Source organism: Nothoprocta perdicaria, unplaced genomic scaffold (genome assembly GCF_003342845.1).
Source record: "Nothoprocta perdicaria isolate Ctin4 unplaced genomic scaffold, notPer1 scaffold_12, whole genome shotgun sequence".
In the NCBI taxonomy this organism is placed as follows: domain Eukaryota; kingdom Metazoa; phylum Chordata; class Aves; order Tinamiformes; family Tinamidae; genus Nothoprocta; species Nothoprocta perdicaria.
Genome location: NW_020454316.1, coordinates 5089251 through 5107119, shown reverse-complemented (window position 1 = coordinate 5107119; position 17869 = coordinate 5089251). Strand labels below are relative to the sequence as shown.

The window sequence follows — 17869 nt, the reverse complement described above, 5'->3', positions numbered from 1 at the left end:
AAGAAAGGATGCATTAAATTTTCTTAATTAGGTTTGCAAATAAAGAAGTTATTTTACAGGAAAGAAAATCTGTCAGAGAGACCTGAACTTTTTTTACCTCTATGCTCATGGGTTTAACACCTGTAATCCAGTTTTCCCCACCTGAGGAAGCACTTTGCAGCACAATGGTTAATTACTGCTAATACAATCTGTAGGTCTGACAACTAAATCAAGTAGATTTGAGGAGCCTTAAAATCCTACCGAAACATTTATTAATAAAAGCTAGGGTCTGAAAAAACCCTCATTTATCCAGGGTAAATGCAAAGCCTCCTCAGGAGGAGGAGAACAAGAGATCCTAAGAACCATCAGCCCTGTTTGAAACATATCAATGTACCTGAGACATATAGAAGTGAGAACCTCATATGAGAGGAAAATCATATATATGTGATTCAGAATAAAAGTTCTGTGATTAACCTGCAGCCGGCCAACTTTGGAATTTCTGTGCCTAGTTTTATCAAGCAGCAGATTAGAATAAAACTACTCTGGTCATTTAACACTCCTGATCCCCAAATTAATATAGCAGCTCATGGCCTCTAAGAACGTCTTGAGACAGCACCACAAGAAAAAGCTATGCAAGCTCCTCTTCCAGATTTAAGAATGGAGGGAAAAAATCCTACACCTCTGTTGAGATCGGGCTTTGATATGGGGTGAAAGAAAATCTGTGTTCAGATAAAAAGAAATCTATGTCTAGCTTCCCCCATGTCACTAAGTTGGAAAGACCTCTGGATAGTGTAAGGGTATTGGTGAATCACCAACTCAACTGTTAACCATCAGAAAAGTGACGCAATACAATGTTTCACTGCTGCTATGATAATATCAATTCATGCATTTTTTGTTGCTTTGTCAAAATACAGTATGCATTACCCTTAAGGCTACTATGAAAAAGTAAAATTTCATTACTATGACCTGAAAAAGACAGAGAAGATACTTTTTAAAAAGAAAAAAAAAGATACATACATGGATGGACATGGTTAGCTGATTTTTTTTCAGCTGATACTGTAATTGATAGATGCTATTTCAAAAGAATTTGAGAATTCATGTTAATGATACTATTAAATACAGCATTTCCCCAGAGACTGTTTGAACCAAAAGCCCAAGTAAATATTTTGACAGCTTTGCTTCACACTGAAAAAGGGGGGGAAAAGAGACAGAAGGTTTCAGAGTAAATCACTCTTCAGCTTTTACTGAAACATGCTTTGAGATGTGTACTTGTGACCTTCCATAATATTAATTCAAAGATTTAGAAAGACAAACAATTTGATTTGGAGCTATAAAGCAGGATTAGAGCTTCTGATTCTCTATCTACCTTTTTGTAAAATTTAGCAACCATTTATGGTTATCAAAATTACAAGAAGAAATCCCTTTCTCCAGCCATAAGCTAAATGGTACAATGAGCAGATTTAGGAAGATGCAACAATTCTGACTGACAACAACTTAGCACAGACACCAGCCTCCCTTGCTCCCTCCTCTTAAGCCATGCATTAGTGCTAAGTAAATGGATCAGAGAGCTACTCCAAAACTACTCCATATAAGAGACTGAAAGGTTTTCTTCTAAGATGATATTTATAGCTAAACCCTACAAGGCTTCGTTCAGGAAAAGTTATGAGTCTGGTTGCTTTTCCCAAGCTCAGTTGAATCATGAACATTTACTAATTTGATGGGAATATCACTCATTGGTTGATGTTTCCTGCTTCTGAATGACTTGAAAATAGCAGCAGAAGTATTTGCAATATCTAAGAACATCTACTTACAAGTAAGCTCAAAGTCTTAAAATTCACCTTCTCGGATTCTTTAAAACAATCAGGTTTTGTCTCTTAAAAATCAGAGTTGCTTACACAGCAAGCAAGAAATGCCAGAACATATCCAAAAATATTGGCAAGTATCTAGTTCTTCAAAATGCTGGCAATTGATAAATCAGTATGGAAAGGACTTAGTGGAAATGACTGAAATTAAAAAACATGTAATTGTGTCCATCTGGAAGCCTTTCTTCTAATATTAGAAGAATATTTTAGATATTCATGTTTGCTTTTCACCATTACTTTTAGAATTAAGCAGCAATTTCCAATACTACCATTTGCTTCAGTTAGCTTTAACAGACAACAAATTCATCTTCAGTTGCAGCAGGAAACCTCAGAGAAAAAAAGCTGCCCCATCAAGAAATTACTAAAGCTTTAAAAGTAACTCCTGAATAACAACCCTATGGACGTCATTCTGGGATTAGTAAAACACTGGTATGGCTGCAAAATAGTTTCTCTTATCAGTTGCCACCAAAATACAAAACCAAAGTGTATCCAGAAGTCATTGAGTATCACAGGGCCTGAAAATCATCAAGTCGAACAGCAGAGATGCATCCTGATTAAACAGGCAAGAGCTCTGAGTTGCTACTCCTAGAGTGTAACATGACATCCATAGAACCCTAAATGCACAGCGTGAATAATCAGATGATAATGAAACCACTCAAATGAGGTCAAATGTGTTGTCCCTGAGACAGTTGGGGAAAACTTTGTTATAGTTAGAGGTGGCATATTCCCGCCAATGCTGGAATGGTCACAAATCTGAGTAATGGCTTTCAAAAAAATAGAAGTGCGTGTGTGGGGCACTTAGAAAACAAATTAAACACAAATACTCAACATGCTACAGCTCCAAAATCAAACCCAGTTGAGGCAGCTTTTGGGTACTACCAGGAGTTTTCGGGGACTATAAACTGATGAGGCTTTGCTAGCTGCCAAGAGTTATTGAAGTCACAGAGGGCCCTGGGATGATGATAACCTAACTCACCCTGTTACTGTTATGATAAAGCAAATCTGTGGTAGAGAAAAAGTTTTAAAACATGGAAGAACAGAAGGACTTTTAATACCAGTCTGCCAACACGCAGTTTTACAGACACACTGATTTAGGTCAAGGAGAATTCCACCTAAAGGCACGTTAAGCCCTGATAGAAATTAAAAATCAGGGCAATAGAGAACGTTGGAGTGAAAATAAAAATCTCAGATCTCTATAGTGCTAGAAAGGGCACAAGAAATCAGATAGCAGAAAGTGCCTGTCCAGTTCATAAAAACCCAGCTCAGAACAGTGTGAAATGCAAATTTTTCCCTATCTGATTCTTCAGATTCATAAGGTTTGTTATATAATTAATGAATGTGACAAAAATCACCAAAAGCATGCATGAATAAATTAATTACATCCATAGTTAATGCTTGCCCCTGAGCCTTTAAAAATAGCCCTTCAATTATTAAACAAAACTATTCTCCATCACTATTTCCCTAATCTTCCTAGGCAGGAAAACCACCTCTTTGAAGACACCTTAAAGCTCCAGTTCTTGAAAAGAATTCAGCAACAATTTCCTTTCTAATTACAATAGCTCTTCTTAAGTTCACAGAGTACTTTCGCTATTGGCTAATTGAGATTAATAATTTGATCAGTTCTTGGATAGTTTGTGAAATTCAAGTTAAGTGATGAGCTTTTGCCAATGTTGCGCCTCCCTTTCATAAAGGGAACTCGTTCATTAGTTTGAGCCTTCAAGATGTAGAGAGTTTGTAATGAGACTTTCTGCTTTCCATGCTACTGTCTATATCAGTCCAGCAGCTGATGAAAGCCCCTCGTGCAGACATCACATACGCCAGTAATTGCATTCAGGGGACAGTGACAAAGTCACATTTAAGTGAGAAAGAAATTCAGAGATGCTTGTAAGAGTTTGCTAAAGCCTTGTGGAAACTCTGAAGAAGATCCATAGTGTTTACAGCAGTTTAACATTCAGAGACTCTTAGAATGATACACGGGCACTGAAGCTACTAACCATTCAGATGATTTATACTGCATGTATTTATATATGAGCTATACTATAAATTAATATAATTTTAATGTGCTTAAATGTGATATAATTTCAGTGTAACGTGAAAAAAAAAATCAGAGCTAAGTTTTTTTTCAGATTTCCTTCCAAACAAGAAGTGATCTTATTTACATATAAGTAGCCTTGTGTATCCCCAGAGGGAGGGTCACAAAGACACATCATTTGTGCCTCCCTCCCAGAATCCATGATGTCTTCCCCATATGAAACTGCTGTTTTTTCAGGGTGGAAGGAGAAGGGACACTAAATGTTAACTCAACTCAATGTTAACTCAAGTACCAGATGTACCAAGGTACCAAAAGTACCAAACTCAGTTACCAGATGGAGTGGAAAAATACATATGTAAACACATGCTTAGATTTCTAGTGAATCTGTTAGTATCTGAAGGCTAAGCCACTGATGGTGAAACAGGAACACCAGAGCCAAGTTTGAAAATAAGAGAGATTAGGGCTGGTACCAATGAAACAGCTTACCCTGCTCTTCTGAATTTGGAACCAGACCGCAGAAATCCTGACTGACTACATCAGACTAAAAGCAATACTTATACTGTGAGAAGAAAAACAGCTTTAAAATGTTATGGACCAACAAGGCATACACTAAACTTGACACAAGCCTACTTAGATTTACTTTAAATTTAGAAACTGTTTTTCAAAATTAATGAGTTTGGGTTTCTCTGCCCAGAAGCGCTCCCAGGATAGTTACCATGTCCCAGGTGTAGGACCCCACACACTTCCACAGCTTCCTCAAGGGCCATTTTCCCCTCTCACCCGTTTGCTCACAATTCTTGAGTATTTCCGTCCCTTCAGCATCCAGCACAGACCTTCACTCTGGTTTACGGGTGGCTTCCAAAATCAGGGACTTCCTAGCTGCTATCACTGAGTTAACACTAAGCCATTTATTAATGCCTTTTCCTAGTCAGCCTCTGCACCAGCAGAAACCATGGCATAAATATCAGCTTTATGTGATTATACGTATTATATACAACAGTTTAGAGCTGTTTCACCAATATTTATATGTTCTCTGAAAAGCAGCATTCTCAGCTTGAAAATTCCCCATTGCATGCAGTACCATTTGATCTGGGATCTTTTTTCATTCCACCAACACACAAAATAAACAGATACCCTACGTTCAATATTGTTTCAACAATATCATAACTTAGTTGCAGCATTCAATTAAAAATAATTCTGTTAACCAAGCTAGACTACTTCCCTACTCAATGGGAAATTTTGGAAAACATTCTCATACTACAATTACTACTATAATATAGATCATTACAGACATCAGATCATTACATGTACTCCAGAGTCTACTTCTGAAATGTTAACAAGTGATCAGTAATACTCCAAGGCTTAAGCAATTCACAGCAATACCCAGTGAGAGATATTAGCTGTTCTGTGTACTTCAGATGATAACACATCATCAGCCTTTCACACACTTTTAGTGATGTTAATTCAGATACCTGCCTATTAGTTTGATGGGTGACAAAACCATATGTGCAGATCCATACAGCGATGGAACCTCCTAGGCCAAATATAAGAATAGAAACATTTCTAGGAGCGAGAAATTTGCCAAGACAAACATGTTCTGCCAACATTTTAGCACCATAGAAGGTTAGGTTTTAATTAAGTCTAATTAGCATTCCCATGAATTACATCTTTTCACTGGAAGGCACTCAATGCTCAGAAAAGTGTGAATTTCTATTCATATTTTGAAAAAAGCAAGGAAATGAGAGAATCTCTCATGTCAGCTTTAAACCTGAATTGTTACTTATCATAAAAGGGGCATAGCATCATCAAAAAGAAAACGTTTGTGCAATTTGTTTAACTACTTCCTCACCTTTGCTTTTCCTTATTCCTCTCCAGTAATTTTATACTTTCTCTCTCTTCTGTTCAGTACCACTCAGCTTTAATTCCTCATCCTACATTTTTCCCCTTCTTCTCATAGTTTTATAACTTTTTTTTTCTTTAGCACCCTAGTTTTAAATCTATCTTCAGATCTTTCTCTCCGCCCTCCCCAGAAAGCTGTAAAGCAAGAGAATGGGGTGTTGGTAGAGCTTTCTTTTTTCTCTTTCCATTGGCAGGCTGTGATTCCTAAGACAGAACTGTGCTGGGCAACTGCCAAACCTTATCTCATTGTGGAGAAAGATGAGAGAGAAAACGGGTGAAGCAGAGACCTTTTTTCCTTTCCCTTTTCACAGGTCAATGCAAGTGGAGAGAGAAAGGAACACAAGCCATGAGATGAAGAACGTCGAAACTTGAGTGTGGGCCAACTTTGGTGCGTCCCTGCTGGTCTCATCCTGATGGGAAAGGTCTGGGTGATCAGCTTCATCCAGCTCATAGGGCAAAACCTTCAGCACCCTGAAAGACCAGCTTGGGGCAGCAGCTTGCTGGCCGATATCAGCTTCTTTTATATATGTGGAGTTGCAGAAAAGCCTTCAGTTGTTAGGATGGTCCTCTACAAGTGGCAATTTGAGCTTAGGAGGCTGATAAAACAATTGGGGCTATTTAGTTGCTTGGTTTTCAGATGTCGTTTTTCACTGGAGAGTCTAGAGAAACAGAAGAACTGGTGGGTTTACTGCACACAAATTCATGCAGTCCCCTAGCGTGCCCAGGGCACCCACAGCAGCATTTCTGGCGTGACTTACATTACTCCAAGTTAAGCATTAGCCTGAACCGAACCCTAATTGCAGCTCTGTTTGTAGCAAAGGCCTCAGGAAGCAAAAATCTCCAATTAGCAGGGCAGCCCTCCCCGCGCTCTGCGTGCCTTGCTGCTGCTCACAAACGCTCTCTTCATTAATCCAGCGCGGCTAAAAGGATGAGACAGCTCTTTGTGAAAGTCACCCAGTGCCTCACCCACTTCCATTCTGCCTTTTTTTTCAATAAAAAAAAAATTGCAGAAGCAGGGCCTTCTAAGCACAGCATTCCCCACAAAACTCAGCATAATTGCTTTCATTTATTTTCTCCGGTTACATTTTTTCTACTTCTTCCCAATATCTTGCTTAAAAGAGACAGCCCTGCTTGAATTCTAGTGAGGAATTGCTCTTTATTTCATGCCATCCATCAGAAAAGACCATCTCACCTCTGAAAATAGGTATTACCTACAAAATAAGTATTTTATTAGGCATTTCAAAACTCTAGATGTGCCACAAAAAATCTTCCGCTGAGTGCTTTTTAACGTATTTTGAAACTTATCAGAAGATATTTCATCAAAACAAATTTAAGGATTTTCTCCCCAAAGCTAAAGCCCCATGCAGTTGTGCTCCAATGGTGTTAATAGTCTCTAAATAGGACAGTTTTAATTACCCTACAGTACTTCACGTTCCACCTGTCCTGCAGGAGATTCACACATAGCTGGGGAATTAAGACTGCACCTCGCTTAGCAATCCGTATTTAACATAAGGCTTTTTATTGTAGGTGGAGCAAAACATAAATCCACAGCACTATTTTGTTTACTTGCAATTATTTTAAGCTCTTGCATCTCCAAGACTACTTTACCCTCCCACCTATTATTCATCCCTGTAGCACCATAAAAACACGTAGACTGAAATCCCTGACCTACTGAAGTTGCCAGGAGTCTCGCAATGGAGCTCAAGAGCTGGAACTTTAGCTTCCTTTCCCCACATAACCTATTACCTCCCTGATGACTTTAAATCCAGGTGTTGTTCCTTCTTCCGGTCTTGCTGGGTTGAAAAAACTTCCAAAGTAGAAGAGGATTACACTCTTTTTCGGTCATTTACAATGGTACAACATGGTCAAATGACCTTTACGGTTAGAACACTGTCTATGGTTATGTTTGCACCATCTTACAGCTCTCTCTGTTAACTTTATGAAATTGAAACAAGCTGTTGATGAAATAATTCCTGATAACCATTGCCACACACATTAGTCATTAGATTTTCAAGGGACGTGCCACTGTTTCAAGATAATTTGGAAAGGGTTAAGTGAAAATAGTTCATGCATAGTAGGTTTCATATTCTATCACTTAACAAGGTGAAACTCCATAAAGATAATGGTGGATTTTAACCAAAAGCCCACAGCTTACTCCTTTGCTTTACAAACCCCAGAACCATTATCTCTATTATCCACCACTTACACACATTCCAGAGCAGTTTGCACAGATGGCAGTTCACCATCACCAATCCTTTTTGCAGTTCAAAACAGTGCTGAACTCCTCCAGCTGTTTTCCAGATCAAGATATTATTGTCATTTTGCTATCACTGCAGCATGCTGAAGGTTACGTAACAAAAATGCACATGTGCCTCTGCCTGGAATGCAATTAATTTCCTCCCTCCCCACTGAAAGTTGTAAGCAACCATTCATGCAGTCTGAATACTCTAATTTTAAGTATGGCCAGAGAAGCAGCACTGCAATTAGCTTCTATTTGCAACATGACAGTGTTCTGAAGTTCTTGGGGACAGGGAATATTTTGTTGTTCAGAAAACAATAATATTTTCTTCATACCTGATCGCTTATTATCTGTTCTGTACTGTGAATGTCTTTTCAATCCTTTTTATTTGGATCACAGTTTTTACCTTATGATTAAATTTTAAGTATTCTAAGGAGGTTGACTAACTAGATTAAGTAATTCCAATCCAAAAATCACTCACTGTACTTGCTATACACCTTGGTATACAAAGGCAAAGCATTGTTAACTTTAAAATAGTGGCATAATCCCATCTTAACAAATGAATAAAACAATGCATTAAAAGAAACTAATTTACCCAATGCAATCATTTCAATAATAAGCCTTTGAGCTTTGTAATTGCAGTAATTCAGTGATATTTATGTATCAACTATAACATCTTCGTGATAGGAGCTGCCTTTTTATAAAATGTTTGTACCATACTTAACATCCTTCAGTTGCAACTGAGATATAAATAAAATAGTGACAACAACTGTATGGAAGGGTGTCAACTGAGATGAAACATTAACTTAGTACTTAATTACAGGAATTTCCTTTAATGTCTTATTACAGGGTTCAGCTTGCTCTAAATTTCTGGCACAGTTTACAGCTTACTACTTTAGGGACTATCTGCACTGCTTTTAGAATCCTTACCTAGTTAAATAGGCCAGAGCCAGCTCAGATCCTGATGGCTTTTGGGGCACCTCTTTTTTAGGAGAGATTCCAGCTTCCCTCATCAGCTTTTTTTCTTCTTTCTTTCGCTCTTTCTTCAATTTTCTTTCCAGTTTCCGTCTTTCCTCTGCAGTAAGATCTTCCTCTTCATTTGTTGCCTGAAATAATAATCACAGAAAATGTGATTTATATTTATATATTTATATTCCTATAGGAAGACAAACTAATATGCAGAAATGCAACTGAAAAGCACAAAAATATTTCAAACTAGATGTTTCAAACTGTACACTATACTTTCATCAGCCTTCTCTTCTGCCCAGTTCATGGAATTGTAAACACTGCAAATGCAGAAATTTGCAAAAACTATTTTCCCCTCTACAGATGATTACCCTGTTTTCAGCAATACAGTAATCTGAACATGTTCTAGCTTCCATTAAACATGATATCTAAAATTTGTTGTGCTGATTGCGCTCTCATACCAGAGAAAGAAATATGAGCAGCAGAGACTGTTAGCAGTGGAGGAAGGGTGTGGAGTTTTAATTTTAACATGCACATATTGAAGTCAGAGAAGTGGAGTCTTCATATGACCTATAGGTTTAGGCTGTTTATTCTATAACCTCAGATTGCCCTGGCTTGCAAAAATGTCAAAACAGACAACTACCAAATTCATTCAAGGGCTGTAGAATATATCTCAGAAAGGTTGGCGATCCTTTAGCTTAGAGGCTGAACAGTTAGCAATCTGTATTGAAGGCGTGAATGCGTAAGGATTTGTGCAATATCCAAAATGAAACTATTTAACATACAGATGAACAGCGTTACATAGTTCTACCAAGAACCCAGTGTTCACTCAGTATGCAAATACAAACCTGTTCCATAACAAGTTAGGACACATTTCAATGATTCCCAGAATATCATTAATTGTTGATCCATGGCTTTTTCTGGCAATGATTCCACTGAATTGTCAGCATCAATGGCTAGGTATCAACTGGAAGCATATGAAGCTCCAGCTAGTGTAACACTAGATGGCTGTTTACTCATTCCTCTTCCCAACTCACACTGCAGAAGGACAAATACCACTCTTCTTGAGAAATCCAGCCTTTTCAGAACGCTAATTACTTTGCAGTAGGAATCTGGACACTGTGAAACTGCCTCTTACATGCAGCTTCCCAGTAAGAACTAAGCCATGAGGAATATGACATTCTGAATGGACTCTTGAACTATTTTGGCCTTACTTTTTAATTTTTTCCAAGCCCAAGACTGAATTGTCTAAGCTAATTCTTAGCTTATCTGAGAGCAACGGACTTGACACAGTCACGTGTCAAGCGTCTCAATATTTGAGACACTTCTAAATTATGAGCTTAGATTTGAATTGGGCTGTCTGGCTTCCATTTTATAACTGGCCATATTTAGCATTTTCTCTCAAGACAGTCTAAGCTTCCTGCTTGTGACTTTTAACAAGATTAGGAGAAGCTACATGTGATACTGGGGAAACACAACGAAATACAGAAATGCAGAATGTCACTGTGATGCCCACCAACCTGTAACGACTTCCAGTGACTCCAACTAACCCACTTTGTGAGAAACAGTCGTACTGGATTCATTAACGCAACTAGAACGAGAAAGAGTCTCCTATGGGGACTAGCTAAATTTAGAACAAGGTGAGGTGAAATTATCTCCATCAGAGCATGGGGACCCCCAGGAGGGTAAACGAAAAGCAGCAGCTTTTCTGCTCCCTCTTCTCCAGCTATGAGAAGTCATAACAGAAACCTGAATTGCACAGGCAGACCCGTCATTCTGTAAAAGGGGTTTTGGCCAACATCTCTGTGAAGTGCCAAATCCTTCATGTTATGTCAGCCGGGGTTTGCCAAGTGCTCTGAAAGGAAACCCCAGGCACGGTGGTGACTATCGTTATCACTGCTGACGTGCAACCAAGGGCAGTCACAGCAGCCATCATCCGCCTGGAATCTTTATCGCCAAAATCACCTGCCGAGGACTAAACCCTCCTTCAGCACCAGTTCATGTTCACTCTGGCATCTAAGTTCACTCCTGACTCCTCTTTTCAACCTCCTGTTTTCAAAGACCAAAAAAGGGCAAGAAAACAGACATTAGGGTAAGCCAGAGCAGAACAACATAGATGACGTACTTTTCTTGTTTGAAATATTTATTTTTATAGAAAAGCCAGCCTTCATGCGCAAACATGGGCGCACACACACACAAAAGCAGCACATGTTGCATTTGTAGAGAAGACATTTTATAACTCGTGCTGGGAAGAAATAATATTTAGGGTGAAGGTAGGTATGTCACTATTTCACAGGACACAACATTCTTCTTTCAAAGAGCCCCTCTGGTACTTACTAAAACAACAAGGCAGCCACGTAAAGCCCAGGAAGACACCGAGGGTGGTCATTTATAAAGTGTTTGTAAAAGATTACCGCAGCAGCTGTCCAACAGACAACACACCACGCTTAATCTTCTTTTAAAAATAATGTAATGAATTTGTTTACTTTTCCGCGAGCCATGAAGCTTTCAAATAAAGTGACCACCGCACATCATTAGAGCCGGCCCGATAACGAGGCCGCGGCCGCTGCGGCCGTACAGTAACGGCCTATCTCCTACCGCCCCCTCCGCATTCCTCACGTTATCAAAAAGCTTTTTATCCCTCGCTCCGACACAGCTCTGCTAAAAACAAAACAAGTTGCTGCCTCCCTACGAGCAGGGCCCACCATAAATACCGAGCCCTGACAATGTTTGTTGCTGGCCTAACCCTTCCCGCGCCGCGGCCCTCGGAAACCAGAGCTTTGTTCCCCCGTGGGGCCTGGAGCTCTTCCAGGATTCACAGAGTCAGGATTTATGGCTTAAGGTACCCGTTGGATGGTGCACGCCGTAATTCAGTCCAACAAAAATAGGGTTTACTAGACTTCTGCTTGGAACTGCCTGGATAATTGCTGCAAAAATGCCTGGAATTTTATAACCCAAATGATTTTTGTTTGTTTTTTTCTAGTTACAGCTGTACTTGGAGCCCTACCTGCCAGCTTCATTAGTCTAGTACCAGCCTGTGCTGAACCACTTTTTTAATCTGAAGGCCTCAACATTTATGTTTTCCACACAATATGTGCACTTGGGGGTACACTATCCACTGCAGCTGATAGTAGCTTTACCGATAACTTAAACACAATCCCAACACTGCTTTCCCTCCCAGCCCAGGACTCAAAAGAAAACAAATCCAAGCCTTTCAAGGCAATAGAGCACCTAGCAGTATTTATTTTAACTTGGTCTCCATTATGATACTCTACTGATGCATCTCTCCTACCTTAAATCAACAGCACTAGTTTTCAATCTTACTTTCCCTGCCCCATTAATATGGCTCTTTATCTGACAAATGTACCCAAAATTTGCATGTCATTCAGATTAAGCATTTTAGTATTATCTCATCTGCATTTAGATTCAAAAACAACTTTGGCTTCACTGTTTCAGTCATAAATATTGCACATTGTTCCCTTCTATATTTATAAAGTGACACCACAATTTGCAGTGCTACAATTTATTCCTAACTACAACATTGTAAAGTCCATACCTGAGCGCGCAATGCACTTGTTTATTGATGTGATAAATTTAAAACACATGCACGCAGGAAAAGCCCCTACAACATTTGCTTATTTGCAAAGCCTGCTACCATGCCACCTTGGGCTGCGAGCTCATTAGATCCCAATCTAAACAAGGTCAGGCCAGGTCAGCACACTTGAATGAATGACATTCAGAGCAGGGCTTTATTTTTTCCTTCCCGTGATTAAGGAGGTGGGAGTCTTCCACTTGGAAGCTTTCCAGAAGGCCTGAAAGGTACCAAGACAGATGCTGCCACTGGATGCTGAGTAAGACCCTCCAATCCTTAATGCATTTAGTCATTAAAGATCCACATCGTGTTTGCAAAGGGTAAGGAGATGTGAGCAGAGCCATCCCAACCCTGAGCAAATTCCCAAAGTTCAGGGTAACCTGGGTCAATGTGTATGTGAAAGGCTGTGACAGACCATAGGGTGTCCTTCATCACTGCCAGTCTTTAAATTCATGTAAGTGTAGTAATACCACACAAATAGCCTGAGACAGCTGACTCGAAACAGTCAATAGCTAGAGCTACAGCAGTTTTACACACCAATTGAAGCTCTCTTATTATCGGTAACTTGGAAATATTGTCCGAGTTTGAAACCTTTTACAAGCAGTGGTTTGGAATGAGGTTGCCCATCGCCAAAAGGCGGCCACCTCCAAGTGGAGCAGAGCACCCAACATGGTGAAGCAGACCTGCTCAGCAAGGCAGAACAGAAACAGCTGTAGCTGCAAGGCAGCCTGGAACAGGTAGAAGATTTTACCCCAGACAGGATTTCCTGAAGACATCAGACCCCTTTTTGTGCAGCAAGAGAGGCAAAGATAAACAAATACTACTCATTTGGTTGCATTTCAGTAAACTAGTAAGTCAATTTTTGAATGTTTCCAGTTTGAGAGTTAACCAAGGCTTCTCTGCTGCCTCACACCTGAGTGGAATTTAGTATCTCTCTCAAAGGCTTCTGTTCCTCCTTCTTGCTTACGAGTCCTTTTAGAAAACCTATACTTGCACCACCAGCTGTTTTTTGCCAGCACACTGAAAGGTTGAACACGGTCAGAAATGCTGAAAACAGCCACCAAGAACCTTATTTTCACATATTATAAGTCTGCCGGGAGGCTTTGCCTATGCAGGGCTGAACGTCTGCCTCTCTGGTGGCTCAGCGCTGCCTCCCGACCCACAGCACTAAGTGCAAACAGACAAAACCACAAGACACCCGTCCGCGCCGCGGGGCTGCGCGCGCTGCTGCGACCGGCAGCGCAAAGCAGCTCTGCGAGCAACGTGACAAACTCCGGGTGACCCAGGCTGATCTACCCTGATAGATAAAACTAAATGCAAAGAATCTGCTGGAAGAGAGAATCTGTTGGAACAGGGTCCCCAAAGGAGAATGGAAAATAACCGGAAAGCACAGGGAAAGAGGGAACTGAATCTACTCCCAGTGAACTGAGCTCCTCTGACAGTCAGGGGACTCCTACAGCTTTCCACCAGCACAATAACAGAAGTCTGTGGAACAGCAGCACAAGCAACATCAGAAATTCAGAAGAATAAATTAACATGATTAGGAGTGACAAATGTATAAAGAAGGCTTCAAATTTTTGAATGCCAAAGAGAAAGCTGAGGAAATGGATGACCACATTTTTCATAGTAGGAGCATTGTATTGCTTTGTTTCTTCATTAAGCTCATGTTATTCCATTATTTTTAATATAGGGCAATATCAAAGAGGGCTTTGTTCACTGGCCAAGGTCTAACTAGAAGCTACCAACCAGCTACACAATGAATTTTGCTTACAAGTAGCCTTTTGCCCCCTTATTTTAGCATACAAAATGTTCTGTTTCTTTCTTGCACAACATGTATGAACCCAGATAAATAACTGGCCATCTGCCAGCTTAAAAAAAAATATATAAATACAGTTCAAAAATGCAAAGAAGAAAGGCTGGAAAATCCTTAGATGCAAGATTTACAAAAGAAAAATTGACAAGTGATTTACTGTTTGAGTTTTGAGAACTATGAAGAACTAACTACATTACAGTTACAGCTATATTATTCACTGAGTATTAACTATTTTCTATTAGCTAGCACCTTATAAACTAAAGTATAAGCAGAGAGGGCATATGATTTGTCATTATGCAGAAAGCAAATTCTAAATCAAAAGCAGCATTTGTAGCAATATGCTTCCTTATATCAAGGAGTGTAGAATTATACAGGTTTGTTCTCTAATTATATATCGTACAAAGAAATAATTTTTAAAATTTCATAAGACTAACCTGCTTTTATATTGTCAACTCCTGGCAACAGTAACGTTGGGAATAAATTATATTATGTTGATTTGGAAAGGTTTCTGAAAAGGCAGAAAAACCTCAAACAAGTTCTGCAAGGAGCCAAATTTAAATAAGAACAAGCTTTTATATCTTTCAGATTCCAAAAAAAAGGATTCTTCAAGGGTCTGGATAAAGGTAAAAAGAAGAAAAGTCGAATAACCACCAATGCTCTTACACATAGAACTAAAATATCTTTTCAGTACAAGTGATCAGATAGCATCGTAAAGTTGCAACTGTAATTTAGGATGAGCGCAGCTTTATTAACTTGGAACTTGATTTAAACCTACATGATCCTTGCACATCTCACATAGTTGTGTCCAGAAATGAAGAGTTTGGAAAGCGCTGTCAGGAGGAACTGCTGAATAAGAAGAAATCGAACAATTCACCAAACCAAACAGAAGTGATTACAGGTACACAGAACAGCAGGATTTACAGAAAACTAGCTGGTCACGACCCACTTAGCAGATTATTTCTTCCTACAAAAAACATATTTTAACAGATTAAGTCCTAAAGCACAAGTTAACACCTTTTTGTCCTCCCCAGCAGTATCACAGCCTTGAACACTGCAGGATGGTTCATGACAACATCACCACCGCTGTCACAGGCAGCGTAGCCTTGCTCCACTTGCAGCTGCAACCCTGCCAGGAGGGCTCACATATTTGTTGAAGTATCTCACTTAGGCTCTTGGCCTTAATTAAACCACATTAAGCACTCACAGAAGACGAGAATCACAACGAAAAACAGAGCATCCAAGTGCATCCACAGCCCCTGCAACCCCTCCCCAAGAGGGGACACTGAGTAAAACAAGCCCTAGTGTCACAGCATCCATCCCTTTATTGCCACCAAAGCCAGTGACAAGCTCTGAGAGGCACCAATAACCAGTTTAAAGGGGTTTTGGGCTCCGAGGAGGTGGGAGCAGAGCAGGGGTGCTCGGAAAGCCGGGGCAGAGCCGGGCGCTCGCGCTGCCTCGCAGAGAGGGACCCGGCACGCAGGCAGCTTGCCAGGCGCTCGGCAGCGTGACCGCACCGCATTGAGCTCCGCTAATGAGAGCCAGGAAAGAACACATTACACAGTGTTTCTCCGGCGAGCTCGCTAGCCTCCACTGAGTGAAATCAATAAAAACAGTCGGCAAGGGGCCCAGTGGGGGAAGCGAGAAAGCTCCTCTCCGGCTCGCCTTGCTTTCCACTTTCTCCCTCCCCCCGGAAAGTTGGGCTCTGAAGATCACCATGACGAGCCGCATCGGCGCTCCGCAGATCCTCACAGGGATTTAAAGGCTGCAAGCGCTTCGAGTCCTTTTGCTCTCTTCACTCTCTCGGCGAGGAAACGCACAGGTTGTTTTTTTCCCCATTTCAATCCCACCTGGAAAAAAAGCCTGCACCGGACAAGTGCATCGCTCCGCACTGCGGGAGGGGGATGGACGTGACAGCAGAGGAATGTTAAACAAGGCAGGAAGGGGGCACCGGCGGGAGCGCGCGCTGCCAAAGCCCCTGTCCGGGATGGACTGTCACCCCTGGCTGGGGAGGCTCCCGCAGGCACTGCTGACATTGCAAGCGAACGACTGAAAGTGGCATCACCCACCCGGGAAAGCGGCTGGAAGGGCAGGGAGCACGGGAGCAGAGCAGGAGCGAGGTGAGTACGGTGCTCCGAGCCGTACCGGGAGCAGGATACGGGAGACGCACCAGCCCGCTGGAGTTTCCGCTGGCTGCCCTGGTCCCTCCTTGCTTAACTCTGAAGGAAGGTAACCTTAGGATTTTTCATTTCCAAATTCTGTCCAGATACTACTCTTAAAGGCACTAAAATATTCCTAAAGCCCTTTATTTGTCTTTATTTTGCTTATAGACAAGGTAGAATCAGGCCATTATGTAACTCCTCCCCTCCAGAAAGACTCCGTGTTCCCTGCCCCGGGAGGTCCCTTTTGCTATGCGGGATTATGAAACACTCCTGACACCACAAGCCGAAGCAGCCTGCGATCTGAAAGCCTGCCAGTAATGAATTTCTAGTATGGTGCATATTTATCTGCTTTATTTTTGTGTTTTAATCACCATAGCAGCCACATACACTACATACTTGCCCTGAGCCCTGTGTGCTGCTTTATACCATAAATTATAGCAACTTGTGCGCAACATGCACTAATCTCATTCATTCTCAACACTTACAAATCTGATTATGTTGTTTGAAAGAACTTTACAATTACTGGTTACTGCAGCCAAGGGGCAGTTCTGGCACACTGCTGAAGAACAAGCAACTTAGTGTTACTTGGAGCTTGCATTTTCTGTCATTTCCCTGTTGTTTAAACAGATATCCCCTTAAAAATGGCAAAGATACAGGTGAATTGTTGATCAAAAAATCCTTAACAAGTTTTTAACTAGCTTTAAAACCTCTAACGAAACTTTAAGGGTGGAATCAAATGCTACTGTTTGCAAGACAGGCAAAAATGATGTCATGCACATCTCTTTTCCAGCAACAGCAGCAATACATTAGGAAAGACCATAATTGGGTACCTGCTGGGCAAGAGCCACCTTGGTTGCCCCTTCTGTGGTGGTCACGTTGGGTGCTGATGGCCAAGGGAGGCACTGAATGCCTCCACCTCCTCTCTGGGTCCCCACGGGACATTTCATGTGAGCTGGCACAGATGCTGTGCCCTGTTATTCCAAGCCACCAAAGCACTAATATGGTTTGAAGGACTCTTGTGGTAACAAGAAGAGTCTCAGTAACCCCTGCATGTTTGTACCACCAAACCAAGCATCTCTTCCAAAGCAATCAACAAATGACTTTTCACTGCTCTTAGTGCGAAATTCATCCTTTTCCAGAGGAGAACTCATTCATTTTCTGAAATTGTAAATGAATACTTAGGCAATGCACATCACAGAAAACAGAACACAGTATATTTTTGTTGAGTGATGCACTTTTCAGAAGCTAAATGGAATGAGTTTCAACCATATTTACTATTAACAGAACAAGTTTCCAAAAAACACACAACATAAAAAAGGTATCACTTC

General features: G+C 40.8%; 2 protein-coding genes across 3 annotated transcripts in view; one reads left to right on the top strand and one right to left on the bottom strand.

Annotated features, from left to right (window-relative positions):
- CUNH7orf50 (chromosome unknown C7orf50 homolog) overlaps positions 1 to 17869 on the bottom strand; it is a 107518-nt gene that overhangs the window by 12973 nt on the left and 76676 nt on the right. Inside the window, exons 1-2 of one of the 2 annotated variants that reach the window (XM_026054170.1) lie at positions 16096 to 16147; positions 8942 to 9117 (exon numbers count right to left, since the gene is read on the bottom strand). In XM_026054170.1, coding sequence (XP_025909955.1) covers positions 8942 to 9117; positions 16096 to 16110 — 191 coding nt within the window. In that variant the 5' untranslated portion in view covers positions 16111 to 16147. Of the gene's footprint in view, positions 1 to 8941; positions 9118 to 16095; positions 16148 to 17869 lie in introns of those variants that run through there. The other variant, XM_026054169.1, reaches the window with a different exon arrangement.
- Positions 16441 to 17869, top strand: part of GPR146 (G protein-coupled receptor 146) — a 39853-nt gene continuing 38424 nt past the window's right edge. Inside the window, exon 1 of the mRNA XM_026054171.1 lies at positions 16441 to 16499. The gene's annotated coding sequence lies outside the window, so the exon portion shown is untranslated. The remainder of the gene's footprint in view (positions 16500 to 17869) is intronic.